This window comes from Helobdella robusta (genome assembly GCF_000326865.2).
Source record: "Helobdella robusta unplaced genomic scaffold HELROscaffold_14, whole genome shotgun sequence".
NCBI classification, from domain to species: domain Eukaryota; kingdom Metazoa; phylum Annelida; class Clitellata; order Rhynchobdellida; family Glossiphoniidae; genus Helobdella; species Helobdella robusta.
Window position 1 is genome coordinate 3,836,814 of NW_008703782.1, and position 14,805 is coordinate 3,851,618.

At 30.7% G+C, this 14,805-nt stretch overlaps 1 protein-coding gene across 1 annotated transcript; it reads left to right on the plus strand.

Moving 5' to 3' along the window:
• Positions 1-14,006: 14,006 nt before the first annotated feature.
• Positions 14,007-14,243, plus strand: HELRODRAFT_74434 (hypothetical protein; the record flags this gene model as incomplete). The annotated part of the gene is made up of 1 exon (XM_009014883.1): positions 14,007-14,243. A coding segment is annotated over one exon (237 nt), but the record flags the coding sequence as incomplete, so codon positions are not given.
• Positions 14,244-14,805: the final 562 nt, after the last annotated feature.

Consider the following 14,805-nt stretch of genomic DNA (forward strand, 5'->3'; position numbering starts at 1 on the left):
AGCGCACGACCTGCTTAGAGTTTGAGAAGTATGTAGCGACGTTATTTATTCATTTGCACTTGATCTATTGTTGCTCCTGATGCGGTTGTATCTTCGCAATTTTGTTGTTATGCAGTGTTTTTTTTAAGGTGATTCCTATAAAAAAATATTACGGAGGTAATTATTCTGTTGTTTCTATTTTTACATTGGCATTGTTTTGTTATTGTAGTGATCAAACTTGAGTTGCATGTTATTTTTTAATTAATTCCTTCCCGTCATCTTCATAGCCTCAGCTGCACTTACCAACGCATCCATGCACGCGCAAGCTCGCCACTCATCAGCGTGTATACATTTTCATACTCAACATATCTACTACACACATGTGCATATGAACGCAAACTTGATTACACTTACACACACACATACACACACATACACACACTTACACACACACACACACACACACACACACATTGCGCATTCATTACTTTTCTGTACTATATTTTCAATAAAATACATCTTTCACAAATTATTTATCAATATTAATATGTTAAGACACACATTCTATAAAATCAGGACGTAGCATACAAGAAATCAAATACACACACGCACATGCACACACGCATGCGTCTATTTACATTCACACACACACCACACACACATACACAGAGAGAGAGAGAGAGAGAAAGAGAAAGAGAGAGAAGAGAGAGAGGAGAAAGAAAAAGAGAGCGGAGAGAGAGAGAGAGATTCGCATACACTCACATACACTCTCTCACACACACACACATACACACACCGACATACAAACACAGACAGACACCCAAGTTGAAGAGCACGAAGAACATGAAGCGCGAGACGTGTTTGCTTCAAGCCCCGACGTCTCATTGTCGAAGTTAGCAGGATGTTCGAGGCAGGCATGCATGCAGCCACTGAACAGGACCTGGCCACACAAATTAATGAGCATTGAGAGACGGACTTACGTCAATGTTCACATCGACACAAAGAATAAACATTCATGCAATCGTTCACGCTAATGTATTACTTTTAAAAAAGCATACCCCAGCGAATGTACATCACTCATACAATTATGTATACGCTGATAAACGGGCCACATTTTAACCGATGATACCGATATTTGCGATGTTTTTGTTTTGATTTTCACTGGTTTTCGAAAGAAAAAAATCTTAAAAAATGAGCAGTGACAAAAAAAGTCAGCAATTTTTTCTATGCACTTACTAGGAGAAACTACCCTCACGAGATTCTGAAAATAATTAGGAATCTCCAACTTTTCGTTGCCTCAAGGCCTTTGCACCTTCAAATTCCACCCTGAAATGTTGCTACTTACATATTTCTTTTCTTTACTTTTAATAAAAATTTCACCTGACAGATCAATGAAAAAAAGCAGAATACAGTAAAGATGGAGCAAATTTATTTGAAATGACCAATCAAAAAAGAATCTTCTTGGTGCACGCACACTCGCTTGGAAATCGTGAAATCAAACAGAATGCACTGCGCAAGGAACAATTCATTCATCCTGGATATCTTGATCTAGTATTTGATGGCAATTTTGATTTTTATGCATATTTTGCGTTTCGTTATTCACGAATTGTTTTTATCAGCCGACGTATTAATGAATGTTCGATTATACGAATGTGTACGTTATCTGTTTTTATGTGTTTGTAGTTTTGGGTTTTTTTACTTAATTGCATTTTTATAAGTTTTATTGAAAAGTATTCAACGTTTGTAAAGTTTGTAAAGGTTCATCGTATGGTGGGTTTTTTTTTTTAATTTTTTATACGCAATTTCTTAAAGTTAGTGTACTGCTTTAATGTCGTGGTTGTTTTAATAATGATGGAATCAATCATGATAGTGTCATATTATGATGCTTATAGCAAAATAACAATCGTTTTTTGTTCAAATAGAATTCATTGCAAACTAAAAAATAATGATTTGCGACAATTCCCCAACAATTCAATGACTTTAACGTCAGTAACCGATGGCTTTTATTTTAATTGTAGAAAGCAATCATTTTTTATCAGGTTTTTTAAAGCAACTAAAATTTTTTTGAATTTTTTTCACAAGTTTTCTGAAAACGCATACGCAAATACACATACAAAGAAATAATAAGAAACATAAAACAGATATAAACACACATATAAACACAAAACAGACAAAAACATACATACAAACAAATGATAACACTTTCACGGAGTACAAGCAGAAGACCACTGAAACAAACGATCAAGAGTACGAACGTAATTTGTTTCAGTAAATATTTAACGTGAAACAAAAGAAGTGTAGGATATCGCTTGTTGGTCGGTTGGTAGGTTGGTTTGTTTGTCTGTTTGTTTGTCTTTGGGTTTGTTTGTTTGCTGGTTGTTTTGTTTGTTTTTTCTGTTGTGAGTCACATGGTTTCTATGTTGCCGTTGTTGTTTTGGCTTATTGATGTCATTGTTGTTTGTTAGTTATTTTTATCGTTAAAATTGTCTTTGTTGCTTCTGCTATTTGTTGTTGTCAACTTTGCTGGTTTTGTTGTTGCTAGTTTATTCTGTTGACGTAAGGTTCACAGAGTTGCGTGTGTTGGTGGAAGTTATTTTCGATTGTTGTTCTGTTCGCAGTTGCATATTTTTGAAACGTTGAAATTTTCATATTCATACCTTTTTCATTTTGATAACTAGTTAAAAAATTTATTTCAATAACCGATAGTTGAGATATACGCACTTGTTATACATTTGCTTGGGAATGTTGGAACTTTTTATATCTCTTTTTCAAATTCAAAAATATTCATGATCTTCATATTTGAAAAAATGAACACAATTTTCAGTGCGTCATAAGTAGGAATTTTTTCTTGAAACAAAATTTTTTCCACACCTCATACTCTTTGAACCATTTTCAAATTTGTTTAAAACTATTTTTTTAGACGTGAAAACACTTAAATTAAAAATTTATTTTAATTAAAACAATCAATAAAAATTTGATTTACTTAACTTAAGAACAAACAATATAGTATTGGCGTAAACAAATGCTTAGGGCATATGTGAGATGAACAGAAAAAAGAAGACATGCAGACGACACTCATCAATCGATTTCATGCTTAATTGTTCTCTTTGTTCCCGCGATGTTGTAGCGCACCAAACCGTCTCAATGCAACACAGACACCTCCAATATATCTTTCTATCCTGTCTTCTTTTCTGTTCATTACTCTGTCTCGAAGTTACTTTTCTTCCACCTACTGTTTTCATTCACTTTCTTTTATAAACATCTCTCTTAATTTGGCTGAGAGCAAACAAATTAGAGAGTTAACTGTCACAAATCTGACTAGCTAACCAACTAACCAGCCCCTGCTAGTATTAATCTATAGATGGTTCGAACAAATAATTGACAGATAAGATCGGCTTTGTAGTGCAACTTTGTGGGAACAATTAGTTAAGATAAATAATGCCGTTTGTACTTTTTAACTCAATAATGAATGTCAATTAAAGAATGAATAAATAATAACTAACTTTATGAATAATATTTATCGTGCAAATTTTTAAAAACACTTCATGCTATGATGATCTATTAAATAATAATTATTGTTTAAAAGTGGTGGCTTCGGTTCGACAACGAAACTGTGATTAATGTTCTACTTTGTTGTAACCCATCCTTTATTGCTTATTTCATGCTAAATTTTCGTCTAATTTTAACTCGTTCAAAGTGTTTTGTTTAAAAATAAGACAAAAGACAAGTCAACCTTGAGAAGATCTTCTAAGAATTCCAATCCCTTCACGAATTTCTCTTAAAGGTATCACGTCTTTGGAGATTAATAACTCTCAATCCTCGCCGTTTTTCAAATGCCAACGAAAAATATAATAACTGCTTGTAACAATGATTCATTGAAATTTGTAGAGGATTAACATTTAATGTTTTAGTTTGTTGCTATCTATTAATGTTACCACCAACGGGTTTATGTCGATTTACAAAATCGTTCAAGACATTTCAATCACAAAACAGCTAAAAAATTGTGACTTGTGTCAGAGTGTTGCCTAACTGTCTCGGGTAAGGTCAGGGTTTAATTATGAAATGTACCATTTAATGGAGAAGTTCTACATTTGTTATCTAACAATTTTTTATGAAAATTTAAAAAAATTCTGAAGAATTGACCAGACCGATAAAAATGTGATAAATAATAATTGATAGGTTGAAATGAATGGAACTGACATTTGAAAAATTAAATTTAATTCAAATCTGAATTTAACAAAACGCTTGGCAAACATCTGCGCGCATAATCTATTGATTCAAGTGTTGTGTGATGATGGCGACAGGTTTGTTTGTTTGTTTGTGTGTGCGTGTGTGTGCGTGTGTGTGTGCGCGTATGAGGTGTGAGTATATTAAATAATACATATCACATGAATGAGCTCAATTGTAAGCAAGCTAAGATGTTTTAAATATCCTACATATAAAGGAGCTACTTGTGCTTGCATGTATGTTCCTTGAAGGTATTGAGAAACAAACGCCTGCATTGGTACAAAATTTTTTCGACAAACATTGATTTTAGATTTTCTTTAAAACGTTAACTTGTCAAAAATATTACTATATTGAAAGCTCACGTAAATAAACAAAGCATGGACACCTACGTTTTAGCTGCATCCTAAGTATATGCCTAGGATAAGAAACACTAAACATAAATTTTAAAGTGAATAGTTTATCCTGTAGTTAGTATAGTAGTTACCATCACGTGCGTGTATTTAATTTTACTTTTAAACGATAGAACGTCTAACCTACAAGTGCCTACAGATGAAAATACTAAGATGTGTCACCGAGACATTTCGTTAATGTTGGTGCTGTTGATGTTTTTAATGGTGTTGTTGTTGTTGTTTATTTTGCGTTGGTAGAAGGTTGGTGGTTTGTTGTTGTTGTTATAAATTTGTTTACAATGATTGCAACGCTACCAGTTCTATTTGTACATTTTCTGTGTGCTTTATGTATTAAGTATTTGTTCGCTACTGAAATCGTCTTAATGTTACAATGTAATGTTGTGTGGATTTTTTTTTTGACAGTTTTAAATAAAAAGCTAAAAATTGTAAATGAATTTAAATTTATAGAAAAATGTTGTAATTTCTATAATTAATTTAATTATTTTATTATTTAATTGATATTAAAACAGCAAACCAACAAGAGTATTTTTAAAAATTTAGATCTATTCTCTTGTACACATCTGAGCACAAAAAAAACTGCGCGCACACACACACACACACACACACACACACACAAGATCAATATCTGGACTGGATGGTCATAGCATGGAGGTTGGACAATAATTGCACTATAAACATGCTGTCCTCTCTTCAATTAATTGAGTTACAAATGCACATAACAGTAATTAAATGTGACATTAACATCCAAACAAACTCCCCTAATCCAATTTCCTATCCCACTACTCTTGCTTCTTTTTTATCAAACCTGAACTTTCATGGCACTTACTGTCTTCATGGCTTTCTTAGTCCAGTTATGTACTGCGCTATGTGTCTCTTCTTCTGGCCTTCTAACTTTTTTTCTTTTTCTCGTTTTTTTTTATGTTTTTTTCTCTGTTTTTGACTCTGTGTTTGTGAGAGTATCTGTTACTTGTAGTGTTTTTGCATTCTTTTATTGTGAGGATGTTCGTTTGCATGTGTGGAACAATTTTTTTCTATGAAGATATGAGGCCTCGTTGAGTAAACCTGGATACGTTTATATCTTTATAGTTTTTTTTATTTTTATCGCTGTGTAAGGTATCTTTTAAATTGAATGAAGACTCATTCACTCAATAATTAATAAATTGAAATTGAAAATTAGATATTTTTCAATATTACAAAATTTAGAAATCTAAGAAAATGAAAAATTTCAAATATAATAATTTTTTTGCATATTTTGATGGTTAAGTATGATCGATTGTACAACAAAACCAAAATTTGTTGAGCAACGGAAGATAGTTTCATTTGGATAAAATTATAAAAGTTCAGTCGTTTTTTTAAAATTTTATTCCTAAAAACAATCTAAAAACAAATACAAACACGTGTGATCAGACCATTCTTTATCGATTAGACACAAGCTGGTCTAGAGTCTAGACCTACTCAGCCAAATTGTAGTCGCGGAACAATTATTTCTGCTGCCGAGACACCATCTAAATTAAACTAATATATAAATAAACACGCAACTTAAATAGACCTCCGTATTAATAGAATAGTAATCATTTGAATAAATAAATCTATAAAATATATTATATAATTTTTCAATCAAAATAAAATTATTTTATTTAACTAACTGAATTATATTTGATTGACGTTAAATGGAACATTAAGTCGAGAAGTTAAAATCCCACTCAGTTGATTTATGGGTTTTGCCTCTGTTTTATTTTTAAACTGGCAACTGTCGTTTTGTTATTTTTGTAGTTTTGTTATGTTGATTTTTTTAACAAATCATTTTTCTAACTTTATTTCAATTTTTTCATTTCAAAATATTTTTAAAATTATTATTTAAACCGTTCCAAGTGATTTCAATTAGTATTATAATGTGTTTAATAGTGATTCTGTTCTTGCGAAAGTCAACAACTGAAGTAAAGATACTTACATGTAGGTTTAGATGTTTATGCTGGAATAATGAAATATCTTAACACACAAATATCATTTCGTCATTTCAAATGTGTTTTACATCGTGAAATACATTGAAACAAATTAAAATTTTTATACATAATTTCAAAAAGTTTTTCAACACAATTACAAAAGTAGGGAGACAAAACGATTTATGTATATGTTTAAATCGGAATTTAATATTTCGTTATATATATATTTATAGATTTATCTGGAGACATTTTTTTAACAAGTTTATTTCATGAAAGGTAAAATCGAAGCATGAAAATCTCGTCTATGGGATTGATTAATTGAATGGTTGACTGTTGTTTCATTTTTCTCCCAGTTTGATTAATATAGCTGAATTTTTATATCTGCATTTGTAAAATCGTTCAATTTATTGAAAAAAATGTTATTTTTCACCAATGTTTGACCAAAATATACAAATAAGGTTTTAGCAAGAAAATATTTTAAAGCAAATGTGAGAAAAATGAAACAAACAGCCAATCATTCAATCAACCAATCCCATGGACGAGTATTTTTAAAGCAGTGAATATTTCAACATTTGTGTGGATAAATGTGAAAGAAAGGCTAATGAATAGATGTATGGTTAGGTTGGATGGATGGATGGATGTATGGATGGATGTATGGATAGATGGACGGACGGATGGATGGATGGATGGATGGATGGATGGACGAAGATATGGATGATTAAAATACTCAGTTACGAAATGAAAAATTCAAATGAATGAATGAAAATGAGTGAATGATTGAACGCGGAAATCGAAGATACAAACAAACGAGCAAGCGAACTAGCAAATAAATGAACGAATAAAAAAATCAATAAACAAATATTTGATTGCGAAATAATAAAAATAAAATTAATAATAATGATAATAATAATAATAATAATAATAATATAAACAATAATCGTAGTTAATGCAGGCTTATAATAAATGTCTTGTGTACGGAACAATCATTAACCAACGCACATCGTTACGATTTTGAGGTGAAAATCGTTTCGATACTTTCACACGACTCATTGTGTTTCATCTTATCCTCCCTACAAATAAAAATTCCACTCAATGAAGTTTTTACCTTACTGAAACTTAATGGGAAAAAAATTAAATTGTATTTTATTTCAGTAACGAGGAATTAAAAAGCTTAAATAAGCATCATCCATCATAGACACTTGTTGTAATATGATTCAATTGAACAGGTCGGTAAATCATTTGACAGACACTCGCATCTAAATACGTATGCGTGGGCTCGCTTTCTACATTCAGTTCATTTTGTGGTAGATTTTTCGACGGCCGACGATCAATTTAAATGGAAACTTTGCATTCCCACTTGCACTAACAAGTAAATTCTCCGAAGATTAAAACTAATTTGCATCAGACCGATCCATGACTTGGTCTCCAGGTTGGAAAACAAGATGCGCCAAAACATTTACATTCAATATTTTAAGAATAGAAGTTTCAAATGTAATTCTGTTGTAATATTATTTATATTAGAAAATAAACAAAAAGTTTGATTTAAATAAATGTACAATCCATTATGTTGTTTGGATGGGATGAGTTGTTAGGAACACTGGGAGGTGAGTTTGTGTCCAGATTTGTATGACGAGTACCTTGTAACTTAAAATTTGGATGGCTTATGAACTATATGAATGTGTTTTGTTCATTGTAATTAACGTAAGCTAATCTTATTGAATTAGAAATAAGACCTACGCTCGCTAATGAATTAATCAACTGCTGCTGCAATTTAATTATAACATCATATAAAAATTACAATTATAATAATATTATATAAAAATAAATAAGTTCAGAAAATGTTGTTTCTTTCAACTTGTTAACAAGTGAATAAAAATTTACATCAAAAATTATTTTGATGATGCAGATTCTCAAAATATTTTCGTTGGCAGGTCGATAAAATATTCCGTCAGCAAGACAAAACTGAATGAATGAATAACTGATGGAGCGTTGAAATATCCTAAATGCTATCGTGTTAGGAGGAAACCTCATATTCAGATGAATGATGATAGTATAAAAAAAATCTCGCATGTTTTCCAAACTCAAACTGGCCTACAAAATTGATTCTTAAACAAATTTATTTATGAAACACAATGAGTTACACAGAAGGTTTTATAAAATAAAAAAATTTTAAACACTAAAACGTTTAGATTCATACCTACAATTAGCAACATGGGAAAACATAAGGAAGTACAATCGAGCATACACTGATAGAAAGTTCAGATATAATAGAATGAAATCAAACCTGCACAAAGAAAAACAAAAATATAAACATATTGAGTCACTCAAATTAACACAATTTATAAATAAAATTAAAAAAGAAGCAATGAACAATACAAAATAACTGCTTAATGTACAAATAATAAACAAAAACGGAAAGGAATTTCAAAATTTAAATTAAAATTTTTATTGGACAGTTTGTTTACAATAAAAATCATAAAATTTTTTTATGTAAACAATAAATTTTTGACAACATATAAAATCATTTTCTACAGAATCTAAAATAATTTTTTTAATAAAAAAATCATTGAATGGCGTCAAATGAAAATTTCATTGTATTGTTGTTGACGTGAAAAAGGCAAAATTAAATAAAAAATTTTCTTAGTTTTTTTTTAAAATTTACTATTAATTCATACATATATTGGTTTTTCGTACATGAAGTATTTTTAATTTTTTTGTTTGTTCATTCATTCACTCATTCATTCATTCGTTCGTTCGTTCGTTCGTTCATTGGTTCATTCGTTCGTTCATTCATCTATTGATTAATTCATTCTTTTGTTCTCTTTTCCACTTACTTATTCATTCATTCATTCGTTCGTTCGTTCGTTCATTCATTCATTTATTCATTCATTCATCCATCCATCTATTTCTTCATTTTTTCCATCATTCACTCTTCAAAAAATTCCAACAATACCTATAAGATATTAACGAAATTAAAAAAAATTTAAACTTGCATAAAATGCTTTATAATTTCTCGTTTTAAAAAAATCTTTGATTTAAACGTTCTCTTTTATTTGCAGTAAGGTGCCAACCAATCTGATCCACTTTTGTTTGCTGCCATTTCATCTCATTACCTAACAACCACCAACTCACAAAGAAATTCATGTCGTCTCCTAATTGAATTTGTTGTAATTGTTACATCAATATTATACGTCCGGAAAACTCAGCTGGAACATTTTTCACGCACAAACATCCACAGACCAGAATAAGCGGATGCAGATTTTTACGGTTGGCCGCCCAAATTTATTTCAAATTCTAAAACCGACGACCATTTTTGCTGACTCCCGTAATTTCCATTTATTTCTTTTCGGTGGGAGGTGATTTGCAAAATTCTTAAAATAATGACTTTTTTGGCTAATATCCATTTATTTTCTTGCTATATATAATTTTTTTCTTTCAAAGTTTGGTGGGGAAATGCATCTCTGGTACCCCCATTTGGATCCACCACTCTTGTGGACAAGGGAATCATGTTTGAAGTTGCCTTCTGAGTTGTACTTTTGTACACATCGGTAGCCTAAATCAATCGAATGGAAAACAAATTGTAACATTTGGTATCTTATATGTTTTAGTTTTAACTATTTTATTTTTAATTGTGGAAAATGTGTGAGGGAGTTTAAAAATGTGATGTTGGTGTTGCATCTTTTCATATTTGCGAATGCTGGGATGGGTTTTGGAGTTTTCACACAAAAGTTTAAAAAAATTTTTGTTTGCTCGTATAGTTCAAGCAACTTTGTTGAAACACTTCACTGAATTTAATTATAAATTGAATTTAACACTAAAAGTTTTATTAACTCTGAATTAATTTTCATGCTTATAATAAATATTTATAGTAGAAGATATAAATGTAATTGAATCTATTTCATTCTAATGGCAAAATTTATAAAGGAAACAATAAATTCGATCGCAAATTTGATAATAAATCAACGAACCACTACTAACCAATTTAATATTTATTCTTTCACCTAGAAATTAATTTTTTTCTTACAAATTTATACAAAAAAATATTCACGATTTTTTTGAACAAGTTTATTTAAAGAAGCGTGATACGAGACATGAAAACAAATGATAACCAATTTTTGAGACTGGCAACACAGCCAGAAAAAGTTTACGACAAACAACTTAAGACGTTCATTGAAAGAGTTATCATAAATTAATGTACCGTACAGACATAGTCTAAGCAAGGATGACTTGAAAATTTATACCAAGCTATTTATTTATGGCGTTTATGTTGTCAGTTTTACTCCATTGTTCCGTCTTTTAATGAGATGATGAATGGTTTTGTAACAATTCTGAAATATTTATCTACTGTGCATTCTGAATCATGGCGATAGTTATTTGAGTAATGTAATTGTTACGCGATGCAACGTTATCACACTGTTTCAATGAATTTCTAAGATTCTCTTCTTTCTACATATTAACATTTTTATGTAGGCCATATTATCATAATCATTTATCAAGTTATTCATTCTAATCTACAGCTGACAGAAAGCTAAAAATGTTCCTGCTGCTAAATGGACATTCCATCATTTAGAGATCCTTCCTCGTTGATATGTGAGACCACGTTCTCAAGATCAAGACGTTAATACGTCGCTAAGCTTATTAATACATCCTTAGTTTGTTTACGATGCTGGCGCTTCCATACTTTAAACACGAACTTTCAATTACATTTGGATACTTTATAATCTAGCGCTCAACCAAATGTCTTAGTGTTGATTTCAAATGCACAACTGCTGCTGACTGAGTGCAGGAGTAGGAGTCGGTCCGAGTCGAAGTTTTTGAGAGGTCGGAATCTGGGCCGAATATTTTTCGTCCAAGTCAAAATAAAAATAATGATAAATATTTAATAATAATTTTGTTCTAAATCTTACTTCTACTTTATACACTGTTTTATTATTAAATACGTATTATAATATAATAATATATGGTCTTTTTTTATTGTTTCACTATACCAAATTTCATTTATCAAACTCTTTATAAATACAGAATTATTTTATCTTTGACGATTTTACAATACAATTTTTTAGTAACTATCGATTGATCATTTGCAACCACGTGTGAGGAGTGTACGTTTTGTTAGTAGAATCAAACTGAAAAGTTTGTTCAAGAAGTATTCATATATTAAAATATTGAAATCAACTTTTCAATTTATTATTTTTTTCAATAATAAACACTGTTGATTCAATGCAGTATTATAAAAGTGACATGGAAGAGAGATGGAAGAGGCACGAAGGACTGAAGAATGACGGAACGTCATGCAGATCCATCACACACACACATACACACACACATAACACATACATAAACACACACACAGAGAGAGAGAGAGAGAGAGAGAGAGAGAGAGAGAGAAATACACACACAAACAAGTTATTCCATTTTTCGACATATGTATGTTGAACTTGAAACAATAACTTGCATACATATTTTTTTAAAAACTTCGCTTTGCCAGCAAACCAATGTTATAAAATAATCAATTTAATATAATAAAATGAACAACAACTTTAAGCAATTTTCTGCAACAACATACCCAAATAAATCTGCATGCAATGATATGAGTAGCACAACAAAATGTTACACCAACAATGAAGCATTTAGTTTTAGATCAAAATATCATACAAACATTGCTTTAATAATTCGTAAAAATAGTCTCACAAACTTTCAGACAAGAAGGAACCACGGAAAAACCATGGAGAAATCATCTGACCTCCAGCGATCGATGAACTCCATGTTGCTATAAAATGAAACAGAATTTTATATTGGGTTAAAAATATTCATTTTTATTTATCAAGAAGACCCGCGATGCACGTACAAACTGGCGCTATAAAGAGTCACATGAAAGAGGAAAGAGAAACACAAAACTAAAATTACTAGACCAACGCCGAACATACTGTGATTTTCATCAATAATTGCATTTCTGACAGTCTTAATCCAACATATATATGTATATATATATATAAATATATATATATATATATATATATATATATATATTTATGGATATATATAAATAAATAAATATATATATATATATATTTAATTTTTTATTAATTTACATAACATTAAGATGAAAAAACTGATTGACGTCGATAATATAAATTTTTTTAACGATGACGTAATAGATGAAAATAATGATGACGACGGAATGGAAATAGAGATGGCAATGACGTTGAAGATGCCCGAAGATGAAGATGCACGTGACGAGAGGCAGATGACAGAAGGAACGTGTAATAATTGACATCAATTGACAGTTCCGCCTTGTTGTACGTGATTTTTTTTTGTAGTGTGTTGTTGTGCTCTGTGTTGTCGGCTGTGTTTGTCGTTAGCGTTGTTTCTATGGCGTAGTGTCGTTTTCAATATATGTTATGTGTTGTGTGTTATAAGCAAAATTGTCGCTGTTATTGTTGCTGGTGTGTTGTTATAATGTTTGTCCATTGTATGCAACTTAATGCAACCCTAAACCACAATGATGAAGATTCATAATCACCATGGCGATGATATTGACGCTTCTTTTGATGTTAAGAATTTATTGAATTTGCCCAACCATGTAAGTCTCAAAAAACTGACACAAATGAGTTGTATGTATAAAAAATTTCTATTTATTTGCAACATGATTATGCATGCAGTATAGAGCTTTATTTCACTTTTGATTTCCAAAGAATCAATGGACGAATGGAAAATAAATTGTTTCATGAAAAATGATGGAAATATTCACAGTAATTGATTTAATTGGAAAATTAATATTGAGTGAATTTTGAATAAAAGAATTTTTACTCTAAATGGATGATGTAGAATTAATTTGTTAGATTAATGTGTTTTTTGTGGATTAATCAATTTAAATTTAAAATAAAACTTTTTCAATGTTGTTCGACCTAACAAGCGAATTAATTATAAACTTTAATGGGCTAGCAGTCATCAGCGTAACTTTCCTCGTTTAGTTGCACAATGTAACACCACATCAATGAAATTGATTCAAATCAAATCTTAGCTACATGGATTTCAATTATTAACTTTATTTTTAAGTTAGTAGGACAGCTTTCAGCAAAAATGCATGCTAAGCTCAACGACTCAGCAATCATCTTCAAGGTCTCACATACAACCTACAACTTCTGGTTCTAAAAAAGTCCAATTAAAAAATGAGCAGTTGTATTTTTTTATTCAAAATAAATGGCAATCAACCACAAGATAAAACCTGAAAAAATTAGAAGTTGAATATGACGAATTAAATTAAAAATACATCAAAAGTTTTCAATTACTAATACTCTGAAAATGTCAAATTTGATGACATATCAATAGAAGATTTCAAAGGAATGGAAACCATTGGTCAAGGTGGGTTTGGGACAGTGAAATTTGAGAAGTTGAAGAAAACCGGAAAATTCTGAAGAAACAACATCTTTTTGACGAAAATTAAATAGAAAGGACGGTGAATGAGAAGAACTTCCTGCAAGCCATTGATCATCCTCTCATCGTTAATGCCAAACATAACTTCTGGAATAACGATAATGCTTATATCGCTTTCGATCTTTCTGTAGGAGGAGAGTTGCAAAGAACACGTCATCTGTTTAAAAATTCGATGAAAATACTGCTCAATTTTATAGAGCTCATTTTTTTGGCACTGAACTTTCTACATGAAGTTGGCATAGTCTAGCGGGGTTTAAAGGCAGAAAATATCCTCATCGATTCCAAAGGCTATATTAAACTAACAGGTTTTAGATTCTCTGCTAAGTCAAATAGGACAAATTCCATCTGTGGCTCAAAAAATTTTCAGTGTCAAATACAACTTCTAAATAGATTGGTGGTCTTTTAGAGTTTTGTTGTTTGAGGCGCGGAGAGGATCGGTACCATTTGTCGGAGAAGCCAACGACGAACTTTTCAATTAAATGTTGAAAGACGATACACAATTGCCAATGACACCGTTAGAAGATTTTGGCAAAAGATCCGAACAGAAGACTTTGATGCATGCCAAACGGTAATCTATGTTTGTCCGCAAATAAGTCCATTTTAATTCTACTATTTTATAAATTATTTAATTAAAGTTCCAATTTTGAAAACATTTTAACTAATCCGAGTTCTTGAAGTCTTGCACTACAATAATAAGCAAGCGACATTAAAAATTATTTCCCAATTTATACAATGGCTTTGCTTGTTTGTTGAAATTCTAAATTGAACCATCCTTACAAAATATTCTAGTTATCTAAAAATTATGTGAA